This window comes from Echiichthys vipera (genome assembly GCF_963691815.1).
Source record: "Echiichthys vipera genome assembly, chromosome: 17".
Classification (NCBI taxonomy): Eukaryota; Metazoa; Chordata; class Actinopteri; order Perciformes; family Trachinidae; genus Echiichthys; species Echiichthys vipera.
In genome coordinates this window covers 3,708,167-3,725,096 of record NC_139842.1, presented here as the reverse complement: position 1 = coordinate 3,725,096, position 16,930 = coordinate 3,708,167, and the positions used below count along the sequence as shown (strand labels likewise).

Below are 16,930 nucleotides of genomic sequence, written 5' to 3'. Positions count from 1 at the left end.
GCTGGTGCGTACAGTATTTCAAACTTTGGTGATTATCCAGCAGTTAAAAAACTTTTGGAGGAACGAGGAGGGAACATAAATCTGAGTGAAGATCAGAGTATTTTACAGTGAAAATTGGTAAAAATGGTGAGATACAAAATTCCTCAAGCGCTGTCTCTTTTCCAAACTGTTAACTGTTTATATGCGACAGAGCTTAAAAGGTATATTATCTAGAACCGCAAACATTAAAGGATTTATTCGTCAGTCGAGACTCATTTTGCCAAACATTTGATTATTCCAAGATGTCAAATCTGAGAATTCACCAAACAATTAATCCACAATCGTCCGATTAATCGATAATGAAAACCAAAGTTTGTAATATTATCATGATTATTTGGCTGAAAGGAAGGTGGAGATGGAGGCTGCAGGTAGGAAGCAGCCAAACCCAACCTGTTACTGTCCCTGTGCAGGCAACTAAACAAAAGAAAATCAATGCTGTCAGATCATTTGTCCGTCTGAAATTACAACGCTGTCTGCTTGAAAAACAAATCGATCAAATGGATGTGCAACACCGAAGACATCTGACACCTGACACCATGAAGCCTTGAGTAAACACTTGAGATCCAGACACACACCTGCGCTCTGCTGAGCCATCTGGGCCGGATCACCTTCATCCTGCTGTGTAACATCACTGTAGGAGTGCATCACGCTCTCTGTCTCCTTCCTCCTTGCCCTCTATATTTGCCCTGAGCTCTCCTCTCCATCTGTCATGTTCAGACTCTGCCCTGCTGGCGTTGCGTGCGGCCGTCCTCCTCCGTCCTCCACGCGGCCTCCGCGGTGACCCCCCGGCTCAGCTACAGGAACCTTCAGCCCTCCCCTGCCTCGGCCCAGGCCTGAGACTCTGCGGCGGTCTGCAGCTCTCCCACTGGGTGCTAAGAGGGCTTTGCAGAGGTGGGAACATCTCTGTCGCCGCTCTTCAGCTCCGTCTGTTTGTGTCTGTGGATCTAACGGAGCTACTGCATCACAGCAGAGATTCTGTCCGAGCTAAAATCACACGTTTCTTTTTTTAATATGGCGGAAACGAATGATTCTTTTCACTGCCGTTGAATGTTCTGATTATTTTATCAATGAATTGATTCATCGTTTTATCTCTTTCACAGCAAATTGTCTATAAAAGTTCCCAGAGCAGCTCAGTGTGACATCTTCAGCCGTTTTGTTTCGTCTCAGCAGAAACCTAAATATTTCTATTTAGTTTACCATCATGAAAGACAAAGAAAACCAGAAAATATTCACATTTTTGCTTAAAAATGAGCCTGGAAACAAGACGATTCTGCAAAGCCCATGTTTCATTTGATCAATCGACCTTTATCTGCACTCGTAGGACACTGAGGTTTCCCTCATTTACAGTGACGACGAGTTTATGCCAACAAGAAAACGCGCAATAACAATTAGGGAAGCAGGGAAAACATGAGGTAAAATCAAGGATTAAAAGATGGAAAACAGTTGAGTCGAGTAATCAGATAAAACAATTACAAACAGAGGTGCAGTGGTTTGTAACCATTCATTCATTCATTCATCTTCAGCCTCTTGTCCCTGTCGGGGTCGCGGGGGGCTGGAGCCGATCCCAGCTGACATCGGGCGTGAGGCGGGGTCCACCCTGGACAGGACGCCAGTCTATCACAGGACACATAGAGACGAACAGAGACAGACAACCATTCACACCTACGGGTGATTTAGAGTCATCAATGAACCGAACACCTGCACGTCTTTGGACTGTGGGAGGAAACCGGAGAACCCGGAGAAAACCCACGCAGACACGGGGAGAACACACAGACTCCACACAGAAGGGCCCCAGCTGGGATTCAAACCAGGAACCCTCTCGCTGTGAGGCGACAGTGCTAACACTAAATACACTATTTTGGTGATTATTGGAATAATATCTGTGAATTACAATTATTTGGGCAAGGGTATTCGTGACGTGACACAGTCAGAGAGCGTGTTGTTTGTGTGAACTGACACTTTAAACACGACAAACACTCGAAGATACACAGACGAGTCCTGAGCGAATAAGTACTAATCCTCACAGCCCTGATAAATCCATCACACCGTCCTTCCTGTTATTATTATGGTTATTAGCATTAGCGTTATTATAAGCGGGCGGGGGTACACTCGGCTAATTTGAAGCCACCGAACAGACTCCGACGCTGATCCTGCTCCTTCCTGCAGCTCTGAGATGATGCAGTGTGTTTGGGCTGCGTTCTGACACAAAACAAATACGGCGTAATGGATTGCAAATGAACTGCGCCACGGACACCACCAATTAATCAAAAGGCAGATTGTCGTCCTTTGGTGGGGGGGGGCGAAAAAGGGAAAGAAGGTGAATCGCACCTCCTTAATATGAATGGATTGTATCTGCAGTTAATTATCGTTTACTACAGGGTCTCTTTGGGATGTTTCCACAGCTTGAGGATACGGACGCTGGAGTGGAACGGAGAGGAGCTCGGCTGCGATGGCACCAGAGATCGGCCTGCTGGTAATTACACTTTCATTGGGAGAGGATCAATTGTATGTAATGAGAGTGCAATCGCGAGTGGTTCTTTGAGCCACTTTAACAGGGAAACTTTACATTTTTAAACGCAACCTTTGTTTATTAACCGGCAGCGGAGAGCAAATACAATCACGTGTGGTTTATTTTTGGTTTTTCTTCATCATCCATTGATCTGGGGATTGTTTTGGATCAATCTTTTATTATTCTAATGTCCCAGAAGAGGTGTCATAGTCTTTCTTTGTCTGATATTTACTGTAAAGCCAAATATATTCAGTTAAAATCAAATCGAATTTGAGAAGCTAAAAGTGCTCGAAGAATGACTGAACTTATTAGTCAGTGGTCATCATATTTGCTACTTAATATTCTGTCAATTGACTTATTGTTTCAGCTCAATGTGAATAAATAAATCACACATGAAAGGTGCCCTGAGATACCTTTTGTCGTGATTTGAGACTAAATAAAATTGCATTTACCCCTTTAACAAAGCCAAATCCCGTGGCCTCCTATCAGTGCGGAGCGTCGTGCGTCCGTTTCTTCCGTCTTTTCTTAAAAAAATGGTACAAAAATAACTCTTTGCGCTGATTTCTCATCAGTGTTCAAGTAGAAAAGGGTTCTGGTGTTCGGAATGCAGCGTTAGCGGGACGGATGCATGACGCTCCACACTAAATACAGCAGACGTGCGTTACAAAAGCCCACCTCTCCCAAACGGTTCCTGGCCGGCAAGCTGGCCACAGCTAGGTGCGATGCGGTTTCACTCACACTGGTCAAACAAACTAGGCCGTAAAACCTGTTTGGGCACGCTACGGATGGACAGTGTGAGTGTGTCCTAAAACTCCAATTGCAGCACAAAGGTCTGTCTTTTTCTACGAGTTTTCACATCCAGTCTATGACCAGAACACGTCCGATCCCTGAACCAAAATGGCGGCGGGCGGCTGAGACACCTCTCACAAGCCTGGACATGGCATCTACGTACATCTACGCTGCATATGTGGAAGAAACATGACTGAGAAAGTGAATAACAATAGGAAATAAAGGCCTGATGAGCTCACATCCTGTTTAGCGAATACTAGGACGATTTTTGGGCATGTACGATGACGACTGGACACAAGGTAGACCCTACTGATGGTCAATATATTGGAAAACCAGATGGGGTGTGTGTAACGTCGTCAGCACACGTACCTCAGTATAAGACGGGCAGTTCTGTTAAGAGACACTTTGAATTCTGAGATGAGAGTGTGTTGACCTTGATTCAATAAATTCCCCTTGACGGCTGTGAGACTTCTCTGCGGACTCCTTATTGTAGACCTTTCTATATTTATAATACATTGTTCCACTATACATATGCGTGCAGACAAGAGAGAGGTGTTCTCATCTAACTCTTGGCAGGGAAGCGAATAGGTTTATTGAAATGGATTCATTCGATGGGATAAACCCCTCGAGTTGGAGCAACTCGATTTCGAGTAAAAGATACGAGAACGATGATAGAACAGACAAAAAAGCAGCACAATAATAGAGACAGACATGGAACATTATTCATTCATTCATTCATCTTCAACCGCTTGTCCCTGTCGGGGTCGCGGGGGGCTGGAGCCGATCCCAGCTGACATCGGGCGTGAGGCGGGGTCCACCCTGGACAGGACGCCAGTCTATCACAGGACACATAGAGACGAACAGAGACAGACAACCATTCACACCTACGGGTGATTTAGAGTCATCAATGAACCGAACACCTGCACGTCTTTGGACTGTGGGAGGAAACCGGAGAACCCGGAGAAAACCCACGCTGACACGGGGAGAACATGCAAACTCCACACAGAAGGGCCCCAGCCGGGATTGTGCTGACCACCACACCACCTACATACACTCACTGGCCACTTTATTAGGCACACCTGGTGCTTAACAAAGTGTCAGTGTGGTCCTCTGCTGCTGTTCCCTCTCTGTAGAAAGTCTGTGGTGTTGTGTGTTCACAGATGCTCTCGTGCATTCCTCTGTTGGAGCCAGTGGATGTTTGAGTCACTGTTGCCTTTCAATCAGCTCCAACCAGTCTGGCCATTCTCCTCTGACCTCTGGCATCAACAAGGCATTTGCGCCACAGAACTGCTGCTCACTGGCTCTTTCCTCTTTTTGGGACCATTCTCTGTAAACCCTAGAGATGGTTGTGCTTGAAAATCCCAGATCAGAGCAGCCCGTCTGTCACCAACAACAACGCCACGTTCAAAGTCACTTCAGTCCCCTTTCTTCCCCGTTCTGGTGCTCGCTTTGAACTGCAGCACATCCTCTTCACCACGTCTACACGCCTAAATGAGTTGAGTTGCTGCCATGTGATTGGCTGATTAGAAATTTGCGTTAACCAGCAGTTGGACAGGTGTACCTAATAAAGTGGCCGGTGAGTGGTACTCACTCATAGTGAAGAGAAATAACACAATTCTAGGGTTAAAAATACACTTTCAACAACAAGAAATGGCCGAATGCAGCGCTTGTGTTTTGGTTGTTTGCTTACACACAGCCACCGTTCAGAGTGTTTGATACTCCAAACACAGATTTGTGGTGCAGAGCTCCTTTTAGCTTCTTGAACTCTTTCCCATGCCAAGAAAAACAGCTTCTAATGTGAATGTGTCGCGTTACAGGTGCGAGACGGCGTTGGAAATGCACGCAGGCGAGTCAGCGGTCCTAACGGTTACATCATGGTCCGGTGAGTGGTGGTGCCACACAGTGCGCTTACACAAAGACTAGCCCAGGGTGTGTTTGCTATTGATTTGTTCTCTGGTGCTGTTGGATAAAGATAGACCCCACCCAACAGGACCAACTGCAGCTAAAAATAACACATGTAAATCAAGGCTAGACACACACACACACACACACACACACACACACACACACACACACACACACACACACATGCAGTGCTGCTGGCTGTGGTGATGACGGCGTGTCCGGGGGTCAGAGGGGATAATTATTATGTAGTAACTGAAACGCTCCTCTTCTTCAACGCACGTCCCATCTTTAATAGTTTTGTTTTATTTTTTTCTAATTCATAGCCGAGGCTCTTACTCTCTACACAGAGAGGGGGGAGAGAGGGGTGTGTGTGTGTGTGTGTGTGTGGGGGGGGGGGGGGGGGGGGGGACGTCTCCGAAGCTGAGCGGGTGACAGCATTTATGGGGGAGTGCCACCGAAGTTTACAGCCACTCTCCCATCGACCAAAGCATCACAGCCATTAATCATACGCTAAACCAATTACCGTGCCATCACACGGGTCTACTGTCCATCTCATCGCAGAGAGTCGCTCAGGACGGCTCGAGTGCCGCTTCACCGCGACGTGACTGTTAATACGCAGGGAAAGAATCACAATGGTGTCTCTGTTATCCTCTCGAGTTTGATACGGAGGTGCTTTCAGATCCTGCGTTTCAGTCGGGAGTATGTTTGCTCAACACGGAGCCAGTTTTGGGTTTTATTTTGATGGGGTGTGTTTGGTCACTTCCTGGGGGAAAAGGAAGTGACATGCAGTGCTTGAGTTTGAGTTGTTTATGGTAAGAAAAACTAAATCAACTCTGAGTTACATTGCGTCGTTTGGACTGGTTTGATTGCACCCATGCACGCGCCAGTATCGCGTATAGCAGCTACAGTAGAGGTGACTTTCTTTTTATGGGTTGGAGGAACGGAAAGGCCACTTCCCATAATATCTTAAGTGTTTATAATGTAAAATACAGTGACCTCGTACTGTGTTGGCTGTGCAGAATCCCCACCAAACAAAGGATGAACCCTAAAGTTTCCCTCTAACGCCACCATGAGGTGCACATCTGTGGCTGTTGGATGTTGTTGCTATGAAATTTGGCACATATATTCTTGTCAGTTGGACTTTTTATGTGTTATTGACATGTCTAGTTGATTGTTTTGCAGCCTTAACTGAATCTGAGCGTCCAAGACATCTCCATAAATGAAGGTTGAGCGCCGTCGTGTCCCCTCAGCCTTCCCCTGCTCAAGTGAACGACTGCACTGCAGCAGCCTCCCACTCAAGCAAACTGTCCATCAGCCGTAACTGTCACCAGCATCATTTAGCGATGTACCACACAATGGACAGTGGATATTCAAGTATCTTAAGAGCCTCATATCTCGGTGTGAGCGTCTCGATTAACCCGCTACACAACAGCTTTTCAGCATCCTTCCCAATTCTCTCCATGTGTGTTTTTTTCTCTGATGCGGAGGTGCAGCTTTATAGAAACCTGACGTACTGTGTTTGTCTACACCACACAGCGAAAACAAACCACGCGAGAGTCCATCTCGTTAGGCTCCAAGTAATGCGTTAATGTTTCGGCTAGAAGTCATCCGACCAATCAGCGTCCTGTGAGGAGCTACTGGCAGTTGAGTGAGGGATGAAGGTGAAGAAGAAGAAGACGAAGAGAACGACCCTGAAGGGTTTTCTCGATGGAAAAGACGTTTTCTCTCTTCTACTGACTTCTAACAGAGTTTGATTGACAGATGCTTCATCCAATCACCTGCCAGGTATGTTTTAGAAAACGCCAATGACGCCTTCTCAGCTGGTCCTGTGAAAACAAACCATCTGACGAGACAGGTTATCACACAGCAGCACTGGTATCAAACCTAAACAGACCTGAGGCTGCACTCGAAAAACGATCAATAGACTGTGCACTGATACCCGGGTACCAGAGTCTGTTGATGCACATCGCTGCAACTGAAGAATTATAACAAATGGCAACCTGAAACAGTAATACAAGCGAAGGCCGGAGTCCTGCACTGTTCTCCGACTGTGTCCGGCCTCAGTCTAATCCGCTAATGTCTGGCCTGTAATCTGGCCTTAGTGGGCAATAGAGAGGGCGAGGTGGAGACCAATAAAACGGTTGTGTTCGGCAGCGACTGTCGGCAGTCTCAGCGGAGGGCAAAATGAATCCCATCCATCGCCTGCTGCGGGGCAGAGTGACAGTGCAGTGCAATGAAGCTCAGTCACTTTACACAGGCTGCCATCAGCTGAGGGGGGTGTGGTGATACCGTTCTGACGGAGACTCACTTTCTACTCCGACAAGTGGCTGCGAGGCCCCTGAATACACTTTCCATCCACCCTCAACTTGTGACTAACCGTAATCCGGCCCGTGCAGCTGGATGTGCAGTGGATTGGGTGTTATAATACAGTGTAATGCCACTTTAGGGCCCGGACATTAGCCCGGGTGGGCATACTCCAGCTGGGTAATCCTTATCTGATTGGACTATGAGACTAATCCCGCTCCACTCTGCCGCTCTGCTCGGCTATCTGCTTTTTATCTGAGGCCTGCCTCTCATCCTGCTGTGCACACAGGAACACACATGTACATAAGCGCACAGCATACTCCCACGTGCGTTTTTTCAAATGCATGAATGTACACTACATTGATACTCCCACGAGCTTATACATAAAATCATGAGGCAGTATGTGTGAACTGTGATCTGTGCTGATTGACAGCAGCTGTGGGAGGCCGTACTGAAGCGCGGTAGCCATTTTAGCTAAAAGAGGAAAGCGCATTTTTCGGAATAATCTGTTGTGTGAAGAACAGTTTGGTGCGTGTTAAAAAGACTTGCCATGGCTGCGGCTCAAATTTAAAGTGCAAACATTCATGAGGTCATAATTTTCACCAGATTTTAGTCTGCAGAGTCACTGAAATCTGTCTGAACGCTCTCGTCTAGAGCCTGAACATCACTGTGGTGCAGGTATGTTCCTCCATGTTCCCTTCGTTTGTTATCGTGGACATCTGATCGGTGGCACTTGTCGGGGCATTTTAAAAAAGAGTAGTCATTTAATCCCCCGTCTAGACCACAACCATGTCAGATGTGTTCTTTACTCGTACGTCTCACGCGACAGATACGCCCTCATTTCAATTCATGCAGCTGTCTGCACCGACCCTGCGTCCCAGCTGCGTCTCACGGGCGTAAACACGACCTTGAGCTTTTATTTACTTACTTTTTACATGCACGTAAACGCAAGGTCGATGCCCAGTGAAACACAACTACTTCACTGACACGATAAGAAATTTGATGTAATGACTCCAGCTTTCGGAGACTGCGATGAATATTTTTTCCGTTATTTTATAGATTTAAATGATTGATTATTAACTTACAGTCTTACATTTTTGCCGAATAGATGTCCTGCGCACATACTGTAGTTTAGGTCGCAGAAAAGTGGAAACACATTGAATGAAGAACCTTCACAGGCTTCATATAAACAGGGAATAAAGATAAAACATCAGACACACTGGTGGCCTTCCTTCATCACAGGGTCCACCATTCCTCCTCCCTGACGCCGTCTCTCTCCTCCTCCGTGGAGCCTGAGGGCGGCGCTGTAATGAAGACGAATGCCTCAGATTAGCAGCAAATGCGGAGCGCTACACCTGGCTGAGAGCTCGAAAGGGGAACAGCCGCTGCTCTCAGAGACGTCCCAGATAGGACGGAGGAGGGACGGCCTCCAGGGCCCAATTCATCAGCAAGCACACATGTTTACCGTGTGCAGCGCTCGTGCCTCAGCGGCTGGATCTCTCTCTGCAGCCACATCTGTCTGCAGCCACGGGTGAACCACAATCACTGGACTTTAAATACAGTTTAAAGACGGTCGGACTGAAATGCACACTTCGGAAATACTTCACCAACAGCAGCAGAGGAGCAACAGGTGCAGATTAGTAAAGAAAACCACTTACAAAGAACCAAAAAAACCCTTTTTATTGATTTAAAGGCTTGAAAATTTAAAGGACTAGTCCAACTAAAACCATTACAAATCATGTACAAAGCAAAAAAAACACCAATAACCAGAAAGTATCCAAGAATTGTTCACGATAAGAGAAAAGCAACACGGTTTAAAAGGAAATTGTTTGTTCAATGAATGTTTAGTGAGGACCAACGCAAAATACCATGGTATGTCAGTTAAAGGAGTAAATTTATGGAACAAATACACTTAGTAAGTTTTCTAAACTGTTTAAAGATGATATACTGACACAATTTGAAAAAAAGGAGAAGTAAAGGATAAGCTGTTTGTTTCTATTGTAATTGCGCAGCTTCGCTTGCATACACAATCGTTTTGTAAGACGTGTTGTAAAAGTATGTTTATATGTGTACATATATATACATATATGTGTGTTTACATGTGTGTGTGTGTGTGTATATATGTATATATTATAGGCACACCTGTTTCAGGCTTTTGATGTGATGTGATAAACGTGATTTGTTAATATGTTTTTGTTGTTGTCTGAACTAAACTTCAAACTTCAAACTAATGAGAGCTGGGCAATAACTCCATATGATCGTTTGGTGATGGAATCATATACTGAGATATCATGATGCACAGTTATGTTCAACAAATTGATAAAAACAAGCTCAAATCTGACGTGAGGGTTTTGAGTGCTATTGCTAACGAGTATTAGCATCGGCGTTTAGCGACTCTGTGCATTTTGCCGACCTCAGTATCATTCAAACACACATTTTCACTTCCGTCAATCTTGTTTTCATCGGCCTTTAGTCACACGAACACAGGTATTTCTGAAACCAAACTTTTATGGCTCCAGTTCACATGAAACCGCAAAATGCGCCTCAAACAATGTCACGCACGTGCCAAAGCAGTAGGTGGTGATGGCACTTCTAACAGGAAGGCCATTTTAGCCAATCACAAGGCTGGAAGAATAACTATTATTATCTTAATAGATCACGCGGACTCCTCTGTTGCTGGATGGGGTTGAGTAGTTCTAAGAGACACAAATAACGTCCTGATAAGTTGCTAAATAGCAGCAGTGTTTTGGCGAGGTCTTCCACGACAGCGTCATGTCTGGAGCGCTCCACACGTCTCCATGGATACAACCGTCACGCAGTGTGACTTCAAACAATGTCCACAAGAAACTGCGGTTTTCCTGTCCACACATGACGGCTGAAGTTCACCCTGGACTCCAAAAAACTCTGGTTTCAGGAGCAATAACTGCGGTGAAACACGCGGTTTCAAAAATACCCGCGCTCAATGGACGGCTACTTAAATAGTAAATCTTGTTGTGGTTGTTCACCTCATTCATGTCTAACAAAAGACTTTTAGCCGAGGTAAAGGCCTATCTCTCCCTCAAATACCTCAAGAGTTATCCACGCTTTGATTACCTCTCGTTCAGACAGACATCTCTTTGTCGTTTGCAGTTTCAGGATTGATTTTAAGCTGTTAGTGCTTGTTTTTCAGGTGTTTTCCACCTCTTCTCATTCACGTTCCATTGAGCCTGACACCAGGACTTCATCGTTTGTTGTACTGCTATTGTTTTACTCATTATATATTCATTGTTTTCTTCCGTTCTGACTGTTGTTGGCTTTTGTATTCATTCGTGTGGGTATTTTGTACCTGTTAAGCACTTTGGTCAACAGCGTTTGTTTTACATTTTCAGTACAAATAGAGTTTGACTCGCATATGGGGCGAAATGCTGCACAGTAGACCCCGGGTGCAGTAAAGGAAAGCAGCGCTGACATGGACAACACACAGTAGAGTTCAGTAGTGAAAGCCGATGCACATCCATGTTAATATGCCTGGATCTGCCCAGATAAAGATTCTTTCAGGACTGTGTCAGAACATCTTTAAAGGTTGAATGTGGAGAATGAGCTGCACAGCGCCATCTAGTGTATTAAGTTAAGTTGCCAGGTTTGTTGCCGAGTGTGTCAAGCTATCAGCCTGCTCCATGTCAGCAATGAATCATACAGGGCAACGACTCATTTGGAGCAAACAATTCATTTTACAACAGTATTTAACGTTAGCCAGTCTTCAACCAGTCGGGTTGCCAGGTTTGTTGCCGGGTGTGTCAAGCGAGGAGACCGGAGACTGTTTGAGCCTGTTTGAACCCGTCCCCTCCAGCAAATCACAGCATAAAAACAAGGATTAGAGGAGTTTGACTGACAGTTAGCGTTAGCCATTAGAGCTAAGTAAACGTGATAGTGAGCTTACTGATCAAGGAGAAACGTAGCCATTTGTGCGTGCGTTTGAATGCCGTTTCTCTCCTTTATCTCAGTCCATGGAGTGAATGCTCGGTCTGTATTGACTCTGGTTTTTGCAGCTGCAGGATTGGCTAACTCTATTTCACCCAGTCCCAGCCTACAGTAGCTGCACCCAACAACAGACAACCCGGGCAACCAGCAACGCCCAACACTATTGGCTGCTACCATGGAAACACAACTGGCAAGACAGTCATTGTCAAACCCTTCAATTTTAAAGAAATATGTTAATTCAGACGTATCATATATTATTTTATGGAAAAAAATATAGCTTTTAATAAAGGTTCTACATATTCAACCTTTAATTTATAACTAAATACACACACACATACACACACACACACACACACATATTTATATGAATTTCAAACCTCCGCCCTTGCACAATCCTCTCTCCTTCCAGCAGCGAGCTTATTGTGTTTCTCTGTCGAGCAGCGAGCGAAGCAGAGGTCGAGGTGATGAAGCACCTAGTGTGGGTATTCCCATTTTGCTTGTTCACAGGTTCTCCTCTCCAGTAGCTGGTTATACAAACACAAACCGTCGCCCACCTGTGTCCACTCTGCGAGCAGGATGTGTGGGCCCGCGCTGCCAAGCACACAGTCTGTGTTCTCCGCTGCTGCGATAAGGACGGAGCGACGGCTTACTGATCACCAGTGCGGCTTCGTTTAAGAGGAGCTTGGGGGGGGGGGGGTGAACACTAGTCATCTTGGCACTTTTGAATGAATTGAGCCATGCTGCAAATTGAAGCCTAATTAACATCTGAAATGTTAAACTTCACTCCTCCTGACTATCTAGGATGCTTATCTCTGCCTCTCTGCAGCTGCATCCGCTCTGTACTTTCCTATTTTCTATTTCCTCCTCCGATTTTTGGTTTAAAATGTGCAAACTACCTATAATTAAATGTACTCGCTTTTTAAGACCCAATTTCCTGAGCAGGAAGTCGTTTTGGAATTAGAATTTAAATGAATCTGACCCCGGTGAGTTAATGCCCCCCACTCCCTTTTGCCTCTTCTGGGCCGGGGATCATTCATGAATCACAAATGACAAATCTGGGTTTATTTCCTGCCATTTTGATCCCCGATTCAAAGGGAGAGGCTCATTGTGGCGACACAAAAGCAAACACACACACACACACGCGCGCGCGCGCGCGTCCGAGCCAAGACAGTGATGTTCTGATCTCGTCTTGACTCTGTGCCGTTTGGTTTGCCAATTAAATAATGTCCTGGCAGGGATGAAGACCAGTCACTGTCACAATTACACTCCAGCTGTGATGAATCCCGTGTGTGTGGGAACAGTTCAGCGTTCGGCGTTATCGCAAGACACACTTTGTGATCACAAACTTACACAAACACCTGAGCAGCTTCTCAGGAACAGCTGAGGTGTGACCAGAGTCGAAGTGATTACCAATTACACTTTGCTGGTGGCGCCGCAACTGCGACATTGAAGTGAATTTCAGATTCTTAAACTTAAACGTCTCGTGCTGGTCGGTTGGAAAACTTTTTCTCTCTTTGATAAATCAGCATTTATCCAAAGCATCTTACAGTTAAACACACACACACACACACACACACACACACACACACACACACACACACACACACACACACACCTCTCTTTATGCTCTGCATCTACTTTTTGCTTTACTAGATTTTTTAATATAGTGACAGATGTGTCCAAAATTATAAGCACTCCCATGATGTTTGGTTTAAAATGTCCGGTTTTGGGAGAAGAAGTCCTCACGTGAATGATGTGTTTTTCTGCTTCGGGCCTCGGGAGTGGAGGAGCCCCTAGGCCCCCCTTTTGCATGAGATCACTCTTTTTTCTCAGAAAACATCTGAATGATAACCAGAACCACCTCTCTCTTCTAAGGGTGCACTCACACTGTCCATCCGTACCGTGCCCGAGCACGTTTCACGGCTAAAGTCTGGTTCCTTTGACCAGTGTGAGTGCAACCGTACCGCGCCTAGGAGCAGCACGCTTGCCGGTCGAGGCCTGTTTGGGAGAGGTGGGCTTTTGTAAAGCACGTTTGCACGTGTACGAGCACGAGCGTGCGCACGCGTATGAGCACGAGGCCTACGGTGGTTCTGAGGTCATTTCCTGTGCGCCTGTTGGGACATAGAGAAAAGAAGGAGGGACCATGCGCGGACATTTCAAACAATGGCGGTGAAAGGTTCACGTTGGTGTGATGCGGAGGTGGAGTGTTTACTGCAGATTTGGTCGATGAAAAGATTCAAAAACAGTCGACAAGACGCACAAAAACTCTGAGGTCTACGGAAAGATCTGGAAACAAAGCCACGCATCGCCATGACGTCATCAATGCGTGTGACGTGTTACGGCGTGATGACGTATAGGCAGCAAGAAGCATTCTCCGAGGCCCAGGTAGTGTGAGTACAAACGGGCCTGGAGGGGGGGACAAGGACCCTAAAGCACGGGGCACGGGACGGACGCACAGTGGTCTCTTTAGCTTTGGCGGCCGGTGAAACAGTGGTTAGAGCAGTCGCCCCATGTAAAGAGGCTGAAGGTCCTCGAAGCAGGGGCCGCGGGTTCACTGCAATTTCCCAGCTTGGGATCAATCAAGTATTTCTTTTCTATTCTAGCTGCTAAATGCTCCACTACGTTCACCAGCTGGTCTCTGACTGCGTCTGTCTGCTGTTCGGGGCTGAGCAGGTAGAGTACAGTGAGTTTTTACGGATATTTCTTCTCTGAAAGCATCTGCTCGTTGTGGTGGAAAATGACGCTATGAGAAAGGTGAGAGAGAACCAGAGCAGTAAAGTTGTGGTCTGGACGCATAAACAACGAGCTGAAACTCACCATAAAGCTCTGTAAAGCCGAGGGGAGCCCTTTCCAAGTGTCCTTTTGTACATTATCATTTTAAAAATATTAATATAGCTATCTGAAATTGGACTTCAAGTCCGTTTTTTAAGCTTGGAACAGAAGGTGCGCAGAGTCTGGCTGCTTATCACGGGAGCCAGAGGAGCATGAAGGCTTTCCAGGATCTCACAGCTAAGAAGATGAGCAGATTTGTAACGCTCCGCGCCCTCACAAGGTTACAGTGCCGCGCTCCCAAGTCAGCACCCCGACGCCTCCACTGGGACATGACAGGAAGCGCGCCGCCTCCGTCTGACGGGGCAGGCCATCTCGAAACCTGCGCTCAGGCCGCGAGGCTGTTCGACCCCGCCGTCATCGAGGTCGTCAGGCGGGTCAGGAGGCTGCATCTCTGCTCCCATGACTTTACTTCTGGGGCTTCATTATGAAAGTAAACACCCCGTCCACACTGCTGGCTCTCTGTCACATCCTCTTTAACTGGACAGAACCCCCGCAGCGTCCCTTAATTAGGGTTAGACCAGCATATTGGTTTGCCAATATACCGGGCTGATATACGATGAAGCTTCCTCCCTAACTACAGCTCCTGAATATGTTATTATTATTCCATTATTTAAGCTCTAATGTCTGACGAAAGGAGCTGCTCCAGAGTGGTGTGGGAGGCTTTTATGCAACAGCTTCAGGCTGCATCCAGAAACCTGCAGGAGCCCAACACGCCGACAGAACTGTGTTATAAAGCCTCTTTCACACAGTTGCCGTTAAATTACCGGGATAACCTTTCAGGCACTGCTAGGGTCATTATAGGCTCACGCACTTAAGGGAAATGTCTGTCTTGCACCTTTTAAATGTCACGCAGATGCACGTCATGTGAACACATATGGATGGAAACTACCATAAAGGCCGGATGTACGTAGGTGTGACGGGACTTTTCATTTTCAGGAACGTGGCGAATGAGGAGCTTCTGTTCAGCTGGTGTCAGCGTTCTCGTAATGTATTTAATATTCAGCGACTGTGTGAGACGAGTAACGGGTCTTTGTTATCTGCTCGAGTCAAATTCAAGGACGTCATCAGCGGAGTCTTGCGATTGTGCGCTCGCTCCACATGAAGGCGTCATTGGGGTGTAACCTTTACACGCTCGTCCCTGCGATGTTACGCCGTTCATTCACATCACAGACGTACGAGACGGACATTGGAGGTATAGATTTCCCCGTCCCATGCAGACGGCACGTGTGCAAGGGACTTTAGACTGCATTTAGGTGGAGAGTTTTAGTGTTTTTTTGTCTTGTGACCATTTAAAATGAAGCAGTGTCTCCCAGCGTGTGTCATTTCTGCAAAAAAAGTGATTTTTCTAGGTGAGAATGTTTAATTTGAGACAGGAAAAAGCAAAAGAGGAGAGAAAAGATGGAACAAAAACCCTCCGAAAACAGGAGTTACCCGCTTAACGACGTCTGCAGGAGCATAATAAACTATAAGTACTGTGTTAACGGATCCAAAGCCACCTTTTTTCTTGCCTTGTTGACCCTAAAAATGAAGCGTTGTCAATACGAAACAACCTCGTCAGTGGCTGCATGAGTCATTTCAAGCCAAACATTCTTTTCCTTTGTCTAAATGAAGTCAAACTATCCAGTATTTCACAGGAAAGAGACGCAGATTAGACATCAAACAGAACAGATGAGTGAATTCCAGTTGCAGCATTTGTGTTTTTCGCGTCACCTATTTGCCGAACGATCATAATAATGTGTCCCACAACAGAAACCCGCTTCATCCCGCCTGCAGCGCACGAACACCCTCAAAGACTTGCATTAGTTTTGATGCAGGAGGAAACTTTTAGCCCAAGTTTTTCGTCCCCTGCGACCTTTCAAACTGCAGCAACGTGCAACTGCAGCGACCTCGTCACGTCTTTTCAACACAAAGGTGATTGAAAAACTGAAATGTAAGAAACTTTAGAGCATTAAATCCTTTTTTTTGGGTGTAGAATTAGTATTACTTAGTACTATTGGTGCTTTTTGTGTCTCGTGCCACCCTCAGGTTTCTCTTGCAGAGCGTCAAGGGACGTCCCGAGACCCAAACCTTGTATTTCTTGGATCATGAATGCATCAGATTTGTTCTTCTCTCATCAGTTTTGTCCTTTAAACACCAATTTCATGTGAACCCCACTGTGCATGTCATATGGGGAAGCAGAGACATTGAGGTGAATCCCAACACTGCAAGAAGCATGGGAAGGAAAACACACAGAAGAGCTCAACCCAACAATCAAAAATGTGTGTTATAGCCCGTCAGGAAGACACTGACAGCTCTTTAACCCCACGAATGAATGAAAACATGTTGGGAAAGTTGACATGAGAGCAGCAGAGTGTCTTTCCTCTTACCTTCCAAGCAGCATGTCCTCCACAGGCCCGAGTGGGTCATCACCTCCTCGTTCTTCTTGCTGGTCTCGTTCTCGCTCATGGACTTGGGCCTGCAGACGCCGCGGGAGTACAGCCAGTAGTCCGTGCCGACCGCGATGGTCATGAGGCTGAAGGCCGCGAAGGCTCCCACCGTGGTCAGCAGCATCTGGACTCCGCGGTCGAACAGACCCATGTTTCCGCATTCCAT

The 16,930-nt window shown here is 46.3% G+C and overlaps 1 protein-coding gene across 1 annotated transcript in view; it reads right to left on the bottom strand.

Moving 5' to 3' along the window:
* The window catches only part of cacng2a (calcium channel, voltage-dependent, gamma subunit 2a), a gene marked incomplete at both ends in the record, with an annotated part of 74,225 nt that extends 57,295 nt beyond the window's left edge, over positions 1–16,930 (bottom strand). Inside the window, one exon of the mRNA XM_083931859.1 lies at positions 16,705–16,930. Coding sequence (XP_083787985.1) covers positions 16,705–16,930 — 226 coding nt within the window. The remainder of the gene's footprint in view (positions 1–16,704) is intronic.